General features: G+C 47.6%; 1 protein-coding gene across 2 annotated transcripts in view; it reads right to left on the bottom strand.

The window, feature by feature from the left end:
• Positions 1-4,004: 4,004 nt before the first annotated feature.
• The window catches only part of FLI1 (Fli-1 proto-oncogene, ETS transcription factor), a 113,951-nt gene continuing 100,327 nt past the window's right edge, over positions 4,005-17,628 (bottom strand). For both annotated transcript variants that reach the window (XM_037134227.2, XM_037134226.2), the window contains 4 exons: positions 10,734-10,799; positions 9,113-9,172; positions 7,163-7,210; positions 4,005-5,984 (listed from right to left, as the gene is read on the bottom strand). In XM_037134227.2, the coding sequence (XP_036990122.2) occupies positions 5,455-5,984; positions 7,163-7,210; positions 9,113-9,172; positions 10,734-10,799 (704 nt within the window). In that variant the 3' untranslated portion in view covers positions 4,005-5,454. The remainder of the gene's footprint in view (positions 5,985-7,162; positions 7,211-9,112; positions 9,173-10,733; positions 10,800-17,628) is intronic.

The raw sequence follows: 17,628 nt of genomic DNA on the forward strand, positions 1-17,628 counted from the left end.
AGGGTGCTTTTTTGCAAAACGCAGAGTTCTTCCTGGATATGAGTTGAAGCCTCTGTTTATTCACGAGAGCCCAATCCCCTGGTCCCCCATTCAGGTTCTTTATTACCTCCCCACTCTCTGCCATTGCTGCTAAGCATAAGCACCGGTTTACTGACTCCTCCCGAGGGCTGGACACAGCCCAGCACTGCTGTTAACAGTAGAGGAGCCCCTCAGCGGCAGATCCCCAGCTGGGTGTGGGAGCGGGGTGGCCAGGCCCAGGAACTGCTTCCCAGAGTGGTGCCTTTTCAATCATTTTTAAGGCAACACGTTTACGTGAATAGATATTGGAGGAAGTAGAATGTGAAACCAAGTCCGCAGACAACTTGCAGAAAGCTCCGCGTTTTGTTTTGTTTTGCTTTGTGTTTCATTTCCTCGCCAACCATGGCCTTGGCCTGACAGTGCCACCTTGGCAGAGGACAGACAGCTGTTCCCTTCCGCCCTGGTGTTCTGGAACCTCCTGACCTCACTTGGTCTAAACTAGTCATGCCCCGTCTGCGGGCCCACACTTCATGTATTGCCCATGGACTAAATAAACATCATACACATTTATTGTTCAATTCTACGAAGATATTATTGGTTAAAGAAAGTAATGATCATTTTAGGTGTTATTAAAATTCTGGTGCCCTGGCTGGTGCAGCTCAGTGGATTGAGTGTGGGCCTGCAAACCAAAGGATCCAGGTTCGATTCCCAGTCAGGGCACATGCCTGGGTTGCAGGCCAGGTCCCCAGCAGGGGGCGCACGAAAGGCAACCATACATTGATATTTCTCTCCCTCTCTCCTTCCCTTCCCCTCTAAAGATAAATAAATTTAAAAAAAAGATATCCAACATAATTAGCCATTAGGAAAAAATGAAATAAAATAAAATTCTGGTGGTCATTAACCATTAAAGATGTTGCAAAACAGCAGATATTGAAAATATAGATTCCTTAGCCTGGGAGTCAACAATATTTTTGACACTAAAAATATATAACCTCCTGCTCAAAGGGCTGTTGGCCAGCATCCTGAACTGTGGAGAAGATTGCTTTTCATAGACCGGCTCACGGCCGTGCCTCGCTTCTCTCTTCTTGGCTTGCGCTGCTCGTTAGAATGAATAAACCTCATGGCAAAGGTGCAGGATGGTCGAGTGGGGAAAATACTGAACTAGAAGCCAGCAGGGCAAAGATCCTATTTGTCTTCTTCGGCTAGCCAGCTGGATGCCCGTGAGTAAGCCAGTAAACCTTAAAGCTGGGCCCCACAGGGGAATCAACACCACTCCCCCCTTCCACACAAACACACTTAGGGAGGGAATGGTGTCCCGGTCCTGTTAGTGAGCAGAAGAGCTTCTTCAGTGTGGAACAGATCACTGGGAGCAAGTCTAAGGGGCAAGATTTGGCCAAAGTTCTAAGACTTTACGGAGGTGGTAAACATGAGTCAGTGTTTGAATGGGGTGTAGAGTTCCAGGGGCACCCAGCTTTCGGCCTATGGTCGCATGCAGCCCAGGATGGCTATAAATGCGGTCCAACACAAAATGGTAAATTTACTTAAAATATTATGAGATTTTCTTTTTGTGATCACATGTCACAAGGTATTTAATGTGTGGCCCAAGACAGCCCTTCTTCTTCCAGGGTGGCCCAGGACGCCAACAGGTTGGACACCCTGGAACAATAACATAAATGGAGCCCCTTTAAAATGGAGCCGGCGCTGCCACGCCAGAGAACTATCTGCGAGTCTCATGTCTCAAGCCTTTGGAATGTTAAAATGGGGCAAAATAACCGTAGGCCTGGGCCTAAGCCACCTGTTTCCCTAGAGACTGTTTGCAAAGATAACAAAAAAGCAGTTGTTATGACGAATGGTCTGATAGCTACTGGATTGAAAATTTAAAACATTGTTTAGCATCGCTATGTTATGGTATCTAAACCAATAGAAATACTTTCTGTCTATTGATGCAATTGTTCCCCTTCCCTTTCTCAAAATACTCATTGCCGGTGTCTCGTAACTGGAACATCTGGAACATCGTCTGCGATTCTTTCTGAAACTGTTTCCGGAGTAGCTCTTCTTACTGATCTCAACAAATGCTGCGGCCTGTCACTCTGAAGAGCCTTTTTATTCTTAGGTTAGAAAGGGCATCTAAAAAAACCTTCTTCACATGGAGAAGCATCCGTGGTCTGAGCATCCTTTACGTACTTCCATGTCCCCTAAGGAATGCTTTGCAAATTTCAGGATTTGGCAAGTTGTCTGGCTGAGGTAGAGATTTTCAAAAGACTACCACCAAACTATTCTTAAACATAACCAGCCTGCATCGTTTCTCTTTCTGTGCTCGGGCTGCTAATACCAAGTTTTATTTTCTCCTTTCTTAGAAGTCACAGGAAAACTCCTACACACACACTCTCCCTCAGAAGACTAACATCCTGGTTGGGTCGCAACAGCGGGAGGCACAATACAAAGAAAGTGGAAGAAACCATTAGAATTTCAGTTTCCATTTTTTTACACCATTCTCTAAAGTTTTCTATTTTGTGTTTGTTTTTACAATACTAATAATAATGCAACAGTTTGTGTGTATGATTTCTACACCAATGTGCATATATTAAAAATATTGCTTAACACATTTTTTAGTGGCAGGGTGCAAGTTAAAAAAAAAATCAGACCATCAGGAGCAGCCTCATTTTATTCAGGCAGACACGTTGTCTAGGAGGCACCCAGGGTTACCAAGGTAGGATTATAGGGTTACCTATGCTCTGAGCCTAATTCCTCATGACATAAATGACTTTCCAGGCCTCATTCTATTTCTCATTATAAAATAGAGAAATGGAAAACAAGCTACCTAACTGTGAAGCACTGTGAATAAAGTTTCTTCCTTGGGAAGAAAAAAAGACCTTACAAATTGGCACGGACGATTAAATCCTGGCATGGGATTGGAGGAAGCCGGGCCATCGTATTCTTTGTCGGAGTATCAGAAGGATGGCTACTTGGGTTTGAAGAGCTTGGTGGATGCAGCAGAAGGAAGTGTAGTGGGCAAGGCCCAGGGTGGACCAACCTGTGCGCTTTGTCCTGGTTCTTAGACACAGATTGTCTGTGGCCTTGACCGTCATCCTATAAAACTCTTTTAGGCTGGAGGGAGATTTAAATAACATTAAAAAGAAATCCCTGCAAACATCATAACAACGTGAAGGTTAGTTTGAAGCACGAAGTTGCCTGGGCCACCGAGTGCCCAGACTAAACGTTATTTCTGGGTATGCATGTGCGGGTGTTGCTGGATGAGTTAGCCTTTGGACTGGTGGGTTTGGGGAAGTAGACTGCACTCCCTGCTGCGTCAACCAATCTGTTGCACAGAATAGAACGAAAAGGCTGAAGAAGGAGGAATTCACCCTACATTTCCTGCCTGCCGGCTTGAGCTAGGACACTTCTCTTTCGCTGCCCTTGCATGGGGATTTACACCTTCAGCTCTCCCGGTCCTTAGGGCTTTGGGTTTGGACTGGAAGCACAGGCCTGGCTTTCCTGAGTCTCCAGCTGGCACACAGAAGCCCATGGGGCTTCTGAGCCCACGGTCATGTGGGTTTAATTTCTCATAATCAGTCAAGCTCTCTCTCTCTGTGTATATATATACACACACATATATATATTTAAATATGCATTTCTCTGTATATGCATCCATGCAAATATATATAGACATTGTATATATGCATCGTTCTGTATATGCATCTATGTCAACATGTATATATCTATATCTATATCTATATCTATATCTATATCTATATCTATATCTATATCTAACCTTCTACTGGTTCTGTTTCCCTGGAGAACCCTGACTAATACAAACAACACTCAAAACCACATTGGTTTTTTTTGTTGTTTTTTTTTACTTTCTACTGTCATGCAGTTTGTACACCTCTCAAAAATTCTTCATGGTTCAAGAGGTAAATAGAAACCTGCCCCTGGGAAGACCCCTTGGCCCACTGGAGGGGGAAATAAGAAAACGACATCCTCAGTTCTGAGAGAAGAAGGCACAATTTATTGAGTCAAATTATTTCACAACAGAGTCTTCAGTGACAGTTGTCAGCTTAACACTTAATATAGTTTAAAAATGTCAATGGTTACCTGTAAAATTATATATACTTTAATATCTAAAAATATATTGCATATATGGGGCAGGAAAATTCCTTGTATCCACAAGAGAAGGTTTGCTTGCTCTTTTCAAAGTTGTGGTGATTGCAGTATGTTATGTACACACACTTCCAAAAGCGTAAGGATTTAAATGGCTCACCCTGCTCGCTCGTCCATGCTCTGTTAAATATCTTCACCAGTGCTTCTCGTTCTAGTAAGTCAGCAACATCAACATCCTCTTTTTTTGGCAGCAAAGTCACATTATGCATTAAAACCCAGCTATAAAAACGTACAAACAGCACAAATGTACAGATTGACAAAAGATGTACAAATTACATTTAAAAAAATAACAATGACTGATTTGATAGTAACATTGCATTTGTGACCGAGGTCAACTCGTTTATTTATTCTTTTTAACTTTTTAATTATTTACTTTTAATACTGTGAGATATAGGAAAATAACTCTGCATAATTTATACAGTAAGTTGCCTCCGGATTGGGTGACCCTGGACCGACGCTCTGACAAGCGCACAGCGCTTGCGGATCTGTTTGTGTGTAGAAACCCCTCAGACTTCTCAAAGTCCTGGGGTCCATTGTCATTATTTAAAAACAAAAACAAAAAAAACAGTTATTCAGCTCTCTGTCAGGAGTGTCTGCACTTGCATTAACATTGCTTAGTTTGTATCTTGCCTATTTCTAAAGAGAATGATCACCCTAGCACACATTGCCCACTCAGGAATTTTGCAATGCTCTTGGTGCCTCAAGTACACGCTCATGAGATTTTCTTCTAAATTCCAGTTGGCTGAAAACTTCACTGGCCTTACAACCAATGTTCCAGTTGCCATCCACTGAGTTAGGTGCTTCCAAAAGAAGATCATAAGCTTCCTGCTTCTAGTTCCACTAAGTCTCAAACCAGAGACTAACTGGTTGAGTTCATGATTCTTTCTCATCCTGCGCCCTGCGAGGTCCGTGATAAGACCCGTGTGTTGATAAGAAACTGCTTTGGTCACAGAAATATAAAGGAAATGTACAGTTTCTCTCACAGAACCATGATACCACCATTCCAGTAATCTAAGTGTTCAACTCATAAGATGAAAGGAGATTGAGAATCCAAACTGGCCAACTGGCCCACAGAATTATCCTTTTCTTTGTTCAAGGTAGACAAAGCCAAAGTTACCAAGATTTAAAAAGAGAGGTTTGGTTTTTTTTTTAAAGAACAAATACAAAGGTTCGATCCAACAAGAAAGTACATCCAGTTTCGTTTTGTCTTCAGAGTCCTACAAGTCCAAAGTATTCCAGGAAGTGTGAGGGATGAGGCCACCGATGGTTAAGCTTCTAGTAGTAGCTGCCTAAGTGTGAGGGTACGTGGGTGTTAGGATGGCGGGGGACGTTGGGGTTGGGGTAGATTCCACCCGTGGGGGAGGTCCAATATTGTGAGGCTGCTCCGAAGAAGCTGGAGGAAGTGACGGGCATGGAGGAGGGGTGGGGAGGGACAAAGTTCACCTTCTGTTGATGGGCGTGGTAGGAAGGCATGTAGGAGATATCAGAAGGGTACTTGTACACGGACGGCTCAGTTGGGTGGGGCTGCAGAGCCTGGGCGATGCCATGGAAGTCAAATTTGTAGGCATACCTTTTGCCATGCACTTTGGTCATAATGTTTTTATCATAGTAGTATCGGAGGGCCCGGCTCAGCTTGTCGTAATTCATGTTGGGCTTGCTTTTCCGCTCCCCCCAGCGCCTGGCCACTTCATCGGGGTCCGTCATTTTGAACTCCCCGTTGGTCCCCTCCCAGGTGATACAGCTGGCGTTGGCGCTATCAGAGAGTAGCTCGAGGAGGAACTGCCACAGCTGGATTTGCCCGCTTCCTGCAGGTGGTGAGACCGGGAGAACACAGAATGGTTTAGCCTGCAGAAGTCAGAATCCTATCCCGTAAATGCAAGGATTCTCCTGGCCTCTGTAAGAAACCCTTTATTGCTTTTTACATGTGGAATCTACTTGGCAGCCCGTTCTCTCATTGTTGAATTCCTTTTCTGTTTGCCACTGAGGTTGGCATTCTAAGCATAGTTTGATCTTAAAAATAGTTTGCCCCAAGGCCTGCTGCAATGCACTGTGGGTAAGGAAGTACTGCATTGCCCAGAACTAGCAGTGTGATTTGGGGTGAGCCGCAGCCACGGCCGCTGCTTTTGGCAAGATGTTTGAATTTTCTTCTATAAAGGCCCGACTCACTGTCCATCTCTGCTTCATGATGGTGTCCCCAAGGTGTTGTTCCATGTCGGTGTAAAGGGGTCTGAGCCCGGAGACTGCCATCAGAGTCAGGGGGAGAAGGGCTGGCCCAGGCCTCAGGCAGACCGGCCCTGCCGTGCTCCTGAGCAAAGCCCTGGCCCTCGGCTCCCAGCTCTAAGTGGAGGGAGTGGGTGGCCTCTTTTTCCTCTGGGCAGGAATGGCCAGGCACTAAAGAATGGGCCTGAACCCAGGGCAGCTTAGGTTCCCTGGGGCCTCACCCTCACACAGGGGCCCGTTAGCTCCCATGCAGGGATCCTGACTTAGAACTCACTTGAGAGCGATTTTTGATCATAGACCTTTCAAATACATTGTCAAATGTATTTTCTCTGCAAGTTTTCAGGGCTATAGCTCTTTCATAAGGCCAGAGAGCTTGGCAATGCTTTCTCAAATGAAGAATAAAACACCTTTGGGATAATTATTCACTAGTGCCTTGCACAAGGCAGGTGACTGAGAGCCCACTGGGGCTGATTCCTTCTCCCTGACCCCCATCTTTCCCTCCGGAACTTCTGCCTGTGCCACTCTGACTAATCTCAGTCTTAGTGCAGGTGTGAAATATTCGTTTTCCACCAAATACATCGCTGCCACAACTCACCCACCCTGACCTCTCATTTGGACACTACAAAATGAGTGTTGAATATTTTAAAGAAAACGGTGCATGTTACACCCAGTCAAGCATCTGAACTTAGGACAGAGGTCTCCGTGAACTCACAAAGCTATAGAACATTCTGGAAAGAAAACCTTCGGGCCAAAGTCAACTCACCGGGGTTGGCTAGGCGGCTGCTGGTTGGGCCCAGGATCTGATAGGGATCTATGAAAACAAAACAGGGAATTTGCTTTACTGTTTTTAAAAATATAAAAACAACAGCATTAACAATGAGAATACCCCAAAGGTTTATACTTTTATTTAAATATCATAGGAAAGCCTCATTTCAGAGAACTAGATGGCTTGTATTTGCAGACCGACCCCGAAGATCTTGATCAGAGTTACGGTTCATCCCAGTGTTTATAGAAATGGCACGGAATAGTAACAGCATTACTTTTTTTCCTATTTGGTGTCTAAAATCCATAGATAATGCTGTTTTTACCTAAAACAGAGTAATGAAACCATTTGGAAAGGAGCTGGCTAATATTTAACCACAACGAATAAGGTATACATGGTTTATTAAGCGGACCTAAAGATCTAATGATTCCTGGTATTTAATAGGTCTACCTATTACTGACAACTTTCCACACCTCTGCTCTTCTGAGGTAGCACAAAACATACCTGCCTGGAAATGAAGCAGCCTGGTTTCTAGAGGCAGCTATGTTACAGGCTAAACTCATTGGACAATCTCTGAGTATCAGTTTTCTCATCTGCAAAATGAGTGGGTTGGGCAACTGGATTCCTCAATTCCCTTCTGGGACAGCATTCTGTGATTTTCAGCTTGAAAAGGTCAACACTAGTCAGAATCTGTATTTTAACTGCAAAATGACTATTCTTGATGTCTCAGTTTACTTAAAATTTGTGTGATCATTTAGCTATTAAAAAAACCCTTTTCAATGCTGGTTTTGTGTGAGGTTTGTCTTCTTTTTGCAGGGGGATAGATCATGGTAGAGAGCTGGATCACAACTTGGCTGCCTTGTCAAAGGTTTGGTACCATTTTATGCTTTTTATAGTTATAATTGCAATTTGTTTTAACTCAACATGATTTATGGGTTTCTACTTAGAACTTTAAGTTAACTCGAAGAGTCTGTAAGGCCATTTAGTCTACCCTTTTCATCCACATGGTATGACAACAAAAATGTTTTCGCCAGGTCACATCTGCTTCTTTTGTTGGGAATTCATTAAAATCCTATATGTGAAGTTAATCCTCTTTTGTGTTTCTAAAATTTCATGGTGCCTTGTAAATCAGTTCTCTCATTGCTCTCCCTTCAGTGGAGATAGAAAACTGTGTCCACCCCAAAGCAAATGGCTTTCTCAGAACTAATCTCAGTTGGGTCACATAAAGAAGCCACAGCCAGCCTCGGGGGTGGGTCCAAGGGCATCTTCAGTCATCTGAAGGTGCTTCACATACAGTGGGGGAAATATATCTCCAGAGTGTGAACTAGGAAGTGTGACTGGAAATTATGGGGAGGAGACTTTGGATGGAATAGTGGAAGTGAGCCCAGCGGGGTAGTGAACTCCCTGTTGCTCTAAGTATTCAAGTAGCAATGGGGTAATCATAAGACTGAGATGTGACAGAAGGATTTACAGACCTGGATGCCTCTATCCTTCCTAATAGTCAAAGCCTCAAATTCCACAGTTTTGAAAGTTCCCCTGCCTAAATCGTTAAGTAGATCCATCAAAGGATGAAGGTATTTCTGAAACTAAGTGTGGTGAAACTGACATAAATAGGCTCGGAGAGCCCTTGGGGGTGTTATAGCTCTTATAAATTAGCTGTGTGGCTTTTAGCAAATCACTTTGCCTCTCTGGGCCTCCGTTTCTTTATTTTACAAAATGAGGCATTGGAACATTTCATCTTCAATATTTCTTTCACTTCTGATATTTAGCCACCTAGCTCCAGTGCCTGTCACTTGATTCACAGATCCCTTACAGACAGCCAGCTGGAGGCCCTTGGTGGAAAGGGGGTGGCAAACGCAGCCTGTTGTTTAGACCCCCTTCAGTTGACCACAGGGAATCGGTGGCTGCCTGAGAAGCAGAGAAGGAACCGCCCACCCCATGGACAAGTACCTGGCTGGGGCCGTTGTTCGGTATTCTTACTCATTGTCTGTGCTCCTGCGAGGGGAGGGCCTGCAGCAAGAAAAGAAGAAACACAGTCAGCAGGGCCAGTACTCACTCACTCTGTATGCACTTATTCATTCATCTTATTTTGTGAATATCTGGAACCTACTATGTGCTGGCGCTGCTCCTGATGCTGGAGAGTCAGCAATGCGCCAGGGGCTCCCAGTACCACTTACATGTGAACGGTGCAGACAACCACGGACAACAATAAACACATGGTATAGCACGTCTAATGGCGTTGGGGCTGTGGGTTTCAGTTTTAAATAGAGAATTTAGAGAGGCCCCTCGTGGGAATGTGACCCACGGGAAGGCGTTTGAGCGAAGGTTGCCTGTGTTTTGTATTTCCACGTTTCATGAGCTTCCCTCCACTGCGGCCACAGCGCCCCCTGTGGTAGGTCTGCATCCTTGTTGTTGGTGCCCGGCCTGGGGCTTAGTCTGCCTGGTGCCCCCACTACTGCCCGCCCTCCCCTCTGACCTGTCATATGCCGTTCAGCCGGTTTAATCTCTCTAAACCAGGTCACTCCACTGTACAAAAACCTTAGTAATTCCTTGCTGACTGCAGAATGAAGGTCTATCTTCATAGTATCCTTCCTGGCCCCTTCTTACCTCTGCTACTACTTTCCCTTCACACTCGCTAAACTCCAGGAACCCGGAGTTCTCACTGACTGTCACACCTCGAGGTCCTTCCGTGGCACCCACTCCTGGGAGGGTCTGTCTGCCCCATCGCTGCAGGTCCAAATCCTACTTCTCTCTCTGGAGCCAACTCACGTGGCCCCAGGTCCCGAGGGCCCTCCTGGATACACCCGGATAAAAAGGGACGTGTGCAGAGTGAAGCGTGATAGCCCCTCTCCTCTGCGGGTCCATGCCTGACCCATCATTGTAAACTCCAAGTGCCAGATTCTGGGCACGTAGTGAACAAATAATTCATAAGTATTATTGAAAGGAATCCTCATCATTGGTGGGGTATACATTTGTAATCCCAACCTCTTCCTCGAAAGAATTCCCTTCAACATCCATTGACGTGCTTGATATTTTACTTCCTAGACTTAGCAAGATGGATGCATTTCTGGTTCAGGGGCTTGAGTCGTTCTCTTTTCCCCTCCCTTGGTGGGAGATTGTAGGTCAGACTTCAACACAAATTACTATCTGAGACCCTTGACATCTCATCGGGTTATCCTCCATCTCAGCCTTTCACAAAATGCGGACGGTGACGTCAATGTGGCTAAGCTTTGACAGTTTGAGCAGCAAAGTCATAGACGGTCATCATCATCATTTAAACCCAAATCCAGTGACCTTGCAGACCGACCCTTGTCCTGAGAAGCCTTTGGCCTTCAACAATTCTAAAACCAAAAGCAAAAACGAAGCTCAAAGATCCAAACAAACCCTCTTTTCAAAGAACCAATTCAACAATTGGTTGACCCTAAATCGACAATTAGTTTTAATGTTCACTCAGAAAACAGGACAACAAATGCTCGCTCCTATCCTTTTTTTAAAATATCTTATGACCTTGCTCTCCACCCTGCCCTCAGAAAAATGTTTCCCTTCCAAAGGTAGAATGACATTTACTTACTTTTGTTGAGGCCGGAGTTCATGCTGTTGCCCCAGGCTCCTCTCCTGACCGAGTCGTAAGAAGGGTCTAATGAAAAACAGCAAATAGTCGCACGTCAGCATCTCCTGCTTTGCACAAAAACTGCATGGAGACGATCTTTCAGCAATCAGGATAAACTAAAATGAATTCAGCAGTTATTTTATAGGCACTGAAATTCCAGAGTGCTTATTGCCCTGGGGGTGCTCTTGCACCTGGGGTGAAGGGGGCAGAAGAACGTGACTCTTCTGATTGGGAGCCGAAGGAACCAGAAGAACCCCGAAGTGGATGGAGGTCAGGGGGTGGCTGAAGTTCGGTCCCTGGCATTACTTGTTGTGAGACCTTGGGTGACTCATAAGATATTCCTGCATTCAACCTTCATTAATATGTAAGCAGAAATTTACACGATCTACTGACCTTATAGGGTTGAATTGATGTCTGTGTTCCACTCTTGCCCCCCAATTCCTGTGTCGATTCCTAACCCCAGTGTGCTGGTATCAGGGGGTGGGGTCTTTGGGAGTCGATTAGGCTGTGAGGGTGGAGCCCTGAGGGATGGGATTAGTGGCCTTCAGAGAGGAGGGTATGGAGCCGGTGTGCCCCCTCCCTGCCCCACGAGGACACCCCAGGAGGTCAGCAGGCTGCAGTGCAGAAGAGGGCCCTCACCAGGATCTGATGGTGTGGCACTCTGATCTCAGACTTCCAGCCTCCAGACACGTAGGAAACAAATTTCTGTTGTTTATAAATCTCTCAATCTATGGTACTTTCTTATAGCAGCCCCAACAGATGATCAAATGTTAGAACATGTGTGAGACATCTTCTAAAGCTTCCTACAAATATAAGCTAATGCAAGTTTAGAAAGAAAAAGTGTCCATAGTAACTCTGAAGAGATGGGGAGTGCCCAAATTCAAGACTCCATGAGGAGAACGGGTCAAAGCCCCTGACTTCTCGGGCGGCCGGCTCCAGCCCCTCCCTTCAGCACACCGGTGCTGTGGGCCAGGTCTCAGAGGTGTGAGCACATGCCCGCCTCTCCGAGGGCCTCATGCTTTTCTGCTGAGAGTGGAGAAGGCTGGGCCTCAGGGCCACGGAGGAAGGAGAAAGGCCAGCGGTGTGGCTGGGAAGAGGCTGGAACAAGAAATGCGAACACGGAGAGATGCCACCTGCCTGAACGTGACTAGAGCCTCGCTTCCAAGTTGCCACGGAAACACCTCCATTGAACCTGAGCATTTGTGATCCCAACCTCTTTCTTGAAAAAAATCCACACGCCTCCATCGCTGTGTTCAGAAATCACTTCACTAACTGGCTGGACACTTCCCCTTTTCCTTTCTCGTGGCTGTGACACTGAGCAGGACTAGCAGAAGAGCTAAGGATACAGAATGACGACTTTCAAAGCCTCTCCATGAACAACGAAGAAACCATGAAAACCATCTGGACAAATGGGGCACAAACCTCATCAAACAGGCTGATGGGGTGAGACACAGACCATCCCCCGACCCTTCCAGAGCCTCCAACGAATTAGAGTCAGAACTGCAAAGACAAATGGGCTCCCCTGACCGCCTGTTTGCTCACTTCTCTGGCTGAGAAGAACCCAAAGACGGGGACAGTTTTCTTGTGGAAAAATCCACCTGCGAATGCATGTTCCTTCTGGCTCTGGGAAAGCCGGTGCAGTGTTTAAATTACAGTATTTAGCAAGTGGCATGGAAAGCAAGCAGAAAGTGAGGGGGCGGGGTCGGGGGGAGACAAGCAGGGAGGGGAGACGAGAGACAAAACTCAAGTCATTCAAGGGGTCTGTTGTTATTTTTATTTGACTTCTCCCCCCGACTGTTCCTCTTGCAAATAGATGCCCCTGCCTGCTTAAAAACAGAATAAAACAAAAAGCCCAACTTGTCCACAAACTCGGAATGAGGTTGTCGGCTCCAGTGGGCACTTTCTGGACCGTCCTGCAGGGGTCTGCAGAGTGTACGCAGTACTCGCACGAGCCCCAGGAAAGGCGAGGAAATCCTTCCAGGGTTTCTGCGTGGCGGGGGTGCCAGATAGGCCTCCAGTACTTTATTCCCATTATCTCAGAGCGGCTTCTGCAGTGTGTGGTGTGCTTGGCCACAGTGGATGCAAAGTAATGGGACACGCGTTCTCTGTCCTTGCACTGAACTATGAGAAGATAACCAAGATGGCGAGGAACTACGGGTCGCAGACCCAGGGAGTGGTGGAGGCGGTTAGCTGCTGGAGACTGGTGAAGAAGGGAATGGTGAGTGCAACTGGGGTCACGGGGACTGTGCGAGACCTCGTGGAGAGGGCAGTGCAGACAGACACAAGGCAGAAGTGGGCGAGGACACGCACACGTGATGTCTGAGGGACAGACAACCCTGGAGGCGACCGCCTGGCTGGAGTAGAGGAAGAGGTGGAAAGAGAGGGCTGAAGGAGAGAGAGTGGAGGCTGGTCCAGGGCCGCGTGGCGGCTTAATGACCCGAGTCACAGGCGTGGGAGCCCAGAGACACTCAGGGAGCGCAGCAACACCAGGCTAACTGTGTGGTAGGGGAGGTGAATCTGGGAGGAGCAGAACAGAAAGTGGAATAAAAAGTGACAGAAGCTCATGCACAAAGAAAAAGCAAATCGCTAGGTTCCAGGAATCGGTGTGTGTTATCTAAAGCCCCGACTTGCCTTCTGACTTACCAGCACTCATAGAATCTGTCTCCAAGTTTCGGATTCAGTTTTTCTACTCACTCATTCATTTACAGAAGGCCTCCTATGTGAAAACAGTCTTATTTTCCTTTAGACCAAATTAGGGCTGTGGCTACGGCTTACCATTGACCTCCTATCAAGTTTTCCTCCTATTCTTCTCTTCTAGGCCGAGGGGCAGAGCAGGCAGAAGTACAAAAGTTACAGAAAGCATGGACGACTTCTCTGTAGCCACCAGAGGGCCTGGCACAGCGGGACTTTTCTGTAACTCCAAGTCCCAGGTCACAATTGAAGCTGATGCCTTATCATGAAGCATTTGGCAGCCCTGACTTGGCTGTGATGCCTCAGGGCTACAGAAGTATAAGACAGGATACTCCTGCAGGCGCACTTGGGGGTGCGTGGGGGGGGTGGAGATGGGGAAAAGTCTGGCTGAGAGGACAATGGAGGTCCCCATCAACCCAAAAGTCCCCTAGCAGGTACAAAAAGGAAGCAACTAAACAGAGAGGCCATCAGCAATCAGCCTGAACCGTTTCCTCAATGCAAGGTTAACAGAGCAATCAACAGCAACGGGCCAGGCTGGGGGCCGGTGTCTTTGGCAAAGTGGTCGTGGGCAGTGCGTGGCCTCTGAGAGACACACACCCCAAGTCTCCCTCCCGTTGCTTTTTCATCCTGAGCTATTTGGTTGCAAGTCCTGCCACTGGCACCTGAATCTACAAAGGACACCCAGGGTCATTACGGAGTTTAACGAACGCATGCAGTGGGCACTGGGCTTTGTAGGGACATCCACTAAAAAGGTAAGATTTAATGAAAACCAGAATTTCTGGAGTAAGTCCTGCTGCAGAGATACAGCATGAAGATGGAGGAGGCCAACGCAAGAACCAAGGTCTGGCTTTCTGCCTTGGAGGCTGGAAGAATCAGGCGGCCTTGTAGACTGGATGAGATATCCAAGTCAATACCTGGCCCAGCGCCCAGCGCCGAGTCAGACGTGGAAAATGTTGGCAATTAATGTTACCGTTTGCATCATTATTATACACGTAAAGCATGTTCGGGCCGAGAAACAGGTTGGACAGCCCTACCAAACACACGTGACTGCCCCCCCCAGCCCCTGGCTATGCTCTACTCCTTATGTTCCCACTGGCCACCCAATTCAATCAGTAAGTAACTCATTGTCTGCCTCTCCCACCCAAATATCAGGCCCCCAAGGGGGGGTCCCTCTTCTGTTCCCTAATATAATCAAGCACCCAGCACAGTGCACAGCCCAGAACGAGTGCACAAACAATAAACATCTGTGGAATGAATACGTAGATGGGCCGACACTTTCTGGTTTGCTAAACGTGCACATGTCTCACGGTTGTCCACTATTTCACTGGCTGAGGAGAATTCAGGGCCCCACCCTGACTTCTACCCACTAGGTTGTCTCCAGGTGACTGCAGTCCAGGTGACAGCGATGAGCACAGACTGTACCAACCCTGAGTGCCCTCTGAGCATGATGGACAAGAGTGCACCTGTTACAGGCACAGACCCCTGCATTTTATTGTACACAGTCTTAATGTCGTTGTTGAAATGAGGGTTTGCTTTTTGCCCACTAAAGGTCGTGCAAGTGAAAGATTAGCAGAGTGGGCAGCTCCAGTCCCAGACACATACACAGAAATATGTCTATAACCAAAATGGGAAAGCTTGGACCAGGGAGTGAGCCCCGTGATGCACACTCCTGCACAGACACTGTCTGTGGCCGCGTCAGAGCTCCCGGACCCCCAGCTGCTGGGCACAGCCTGGAGGCGTCTCTGGTGCGTGCGCTGACCCTTGAAGCCACCTGACTGTGCACTAGTCCTGCCCCCTCCCCCCACACCTGCAGCCAATATGGTGCCTGCACTCTGCTTCCTGAGAACTGACTTCTGAAAACACAAGCTTAAGGTAGCAGCCAAGAGCACAGTGTGACTGTCAGGGACCAGCAGAGGAGTTGACAATCTCCGAACTTCCGTGTGGTGGCAGATTGCTTCGTCAGCGGAGAAGCACACCCGGGTTCTGACAAACTCACTTTTGACTTGTGGGACGGCCGCTGCCGCCTGGCTGGAGAGAGTACCAAGATGACAAATCTTATTGGGATTCTTTTCCAGACGAGTCACCAGCAGGGCTTTGCCTAGAGCTTGTGGTCTCAGGCAGGCCTGAGGTTGACTTTGCAGAAGCAGAGAGAGGCCAGTGCCCTGCTGTGGGGAGTCTGGGCGCTGCTGGGCATTGTGGGGGGTTCTGCCTCAAGTTTGTGATGGCCCGAACAGCGCCTCCACTATGGGCCACGTGACGCAGCTGAATTTGTCACTGCCCAGGCTCTTAGATCCCAGGAGAGTCTCCGGGGTAGAGGCATAGGAGCCTGGAGGTTTTTCTCTGAGAAGTCCCCACCGGAAGAGGAAGTTTTTTACTGGATATGACCTCAGACATCCCAGTGTTAACTCAGTTTCTGCGTGAAGCTTTACATGGGTCTCAGAAACCTGGCCAAATGTCGCAGGAAAAACACTTCCTTCTGCTTTGGTGGCTCGAGTCCACTCTCTGAAGGCCCAGCAGGAGACACGCAGCTCTCCCTTTTGTCATGACCTCACCCCGAGGCCGATGACGCAGGGACACCGGCACACAAAGGCCTCTCTCTTCATTCCTCACGGCAGAAGGCCGCACTCTCGATTACTTGGTGGAAAAAGATGAATTTCCCCTGAAAGTTCTCATCAAGTTGCTGGTTGCCGCTGAGAAAGCTGGCAGCACCCAAGCCTGTTTACCCTTGGAGAGCCCAGCTTTTCTGAATGCTGCCCTTTCAGAAAAGGAGGAATGGCCATGGCTGCCTGTGCTCAGAGAAGAAGGCCTTTCTTAGATCCAGGCCCCCTTTCTTGAGAAAGAGTGAGGATGACAAAAGAGGAAGGCTCTAATAAAGAGGACTCTGTGAGCCCTGACCGGTGTGGCTCAGTGGGTTGGGCATGGCCCAGCAAACCAAAAAGGTTGCCGGAGCAATTCCCAGTGGTGGGCGGACCAGGTCCTCGGCACGTGGGAGAAGCAACCGATCTATGTTTCTCTCCCTCCCTTTAACTTTCTCATAAACAAATAGATAGATAAGAGGACCCCGAGACCCTCAGTCTTGACTTTCTTAAGAAAGAGCCAAGTCCATCAAGAGGGAGATACATCACCTAGACAAACTATCCCTGGGAAGAATTGCGTGCATCCGGGAGCACCACCCTCGTTGTTGGGGGAGCACTGGGCCAGATGCTCCCCCGCAAACCCCTATTCCCTCTGAGGTCCTGGCCTCCCGTGGCCCAGTCTCTGAGGAGGAGCCTGCTGGCCACCAACCCAAGCCGGGTTGCTTTCCTCTGAGCTCTCCTCCAGGGATGCCTGTGCAAGACTGCTCTGCTGCTAATACATGTCTTGTTTGTCCCTATAACCCCTGCCCGTGACCCACCAGCCGTCTGACCCCCAGGCCAGGCCTCCCACTTCAAACAGTGTGAAGGCAACTAGTGCACGGGCAACGCACGTTTCCGGAAGGTGTGGGCACCCCCGTGAACGCACCCTTTCTCTCTGCTGGGCCTTACTTCTGTGGTTGCGACGCGGCATTTAGAGACAGGTCGCCCTGGGTTCACAACTCAGCTCTACCGTTTGCTCTGTTGAGTGATCCTGGTCCAAAGGTCCCTCCACCTTTTTGGACCTCAGGTTCTGCTTCTCTAAAATGGATGAATGTTTTATAAAACCACTGGGGAGATTAAACAACCATTTGATAAATGACAATTTAAAAATATACGCAATATGCTTATAGCCTTTACAACCATCCTCGCACCCTGACAAGTTTTATCTTGGTGAGTTGAGGTTGAAAAGCTCAGTAAGGAAAGACCTTGGAAAGGGTAAGAAACCATAAAGGAGGAAGGCTAGATCTGTTCCTGTGAGCCTAGATCAGGGATTCCCAAATTGGAACGAAGAGTGGCCCTATTTTTAAAAAAAAGAAAAGAAAGAGCGCTGGCTGGTGTGGCTCCGTGGGTTGGGCGTCAGCCCGCAAAGCAAAAGGTCTCCGGTTCAATTCTCGGTCAGGGTACAAGCCTGGGTTGCATGTCTGGTCCCAGGTCGAGAAACGTATAAGAGGCAACCGATCATTGTTTCTCTCCCTCTCTTTCCCCCCTCTCTTCCCCAGTCTCTAAAAATCTTTAAAACACACACACACACACACACACACACACAAACA

The sequence above is a fragment of the Artibeus jamaicensis genome, unplaced genomic scaffold (genome assembly GCF_021234435.1).
Source record: "Artibeus jamaicensis isolate MK-2021 breed Jamaican fruit bat unplaced genomic scaffold, CSHL_Jam_final scaffold_660, whole genome shotgun sequence".
NCBI classification, from domain to species: Eukaryota; Metazoa; Chordata; class Mammalia; order Chiroptera; family Phyllostomidae; genus Artibeus; species Artibeus jamaicensis.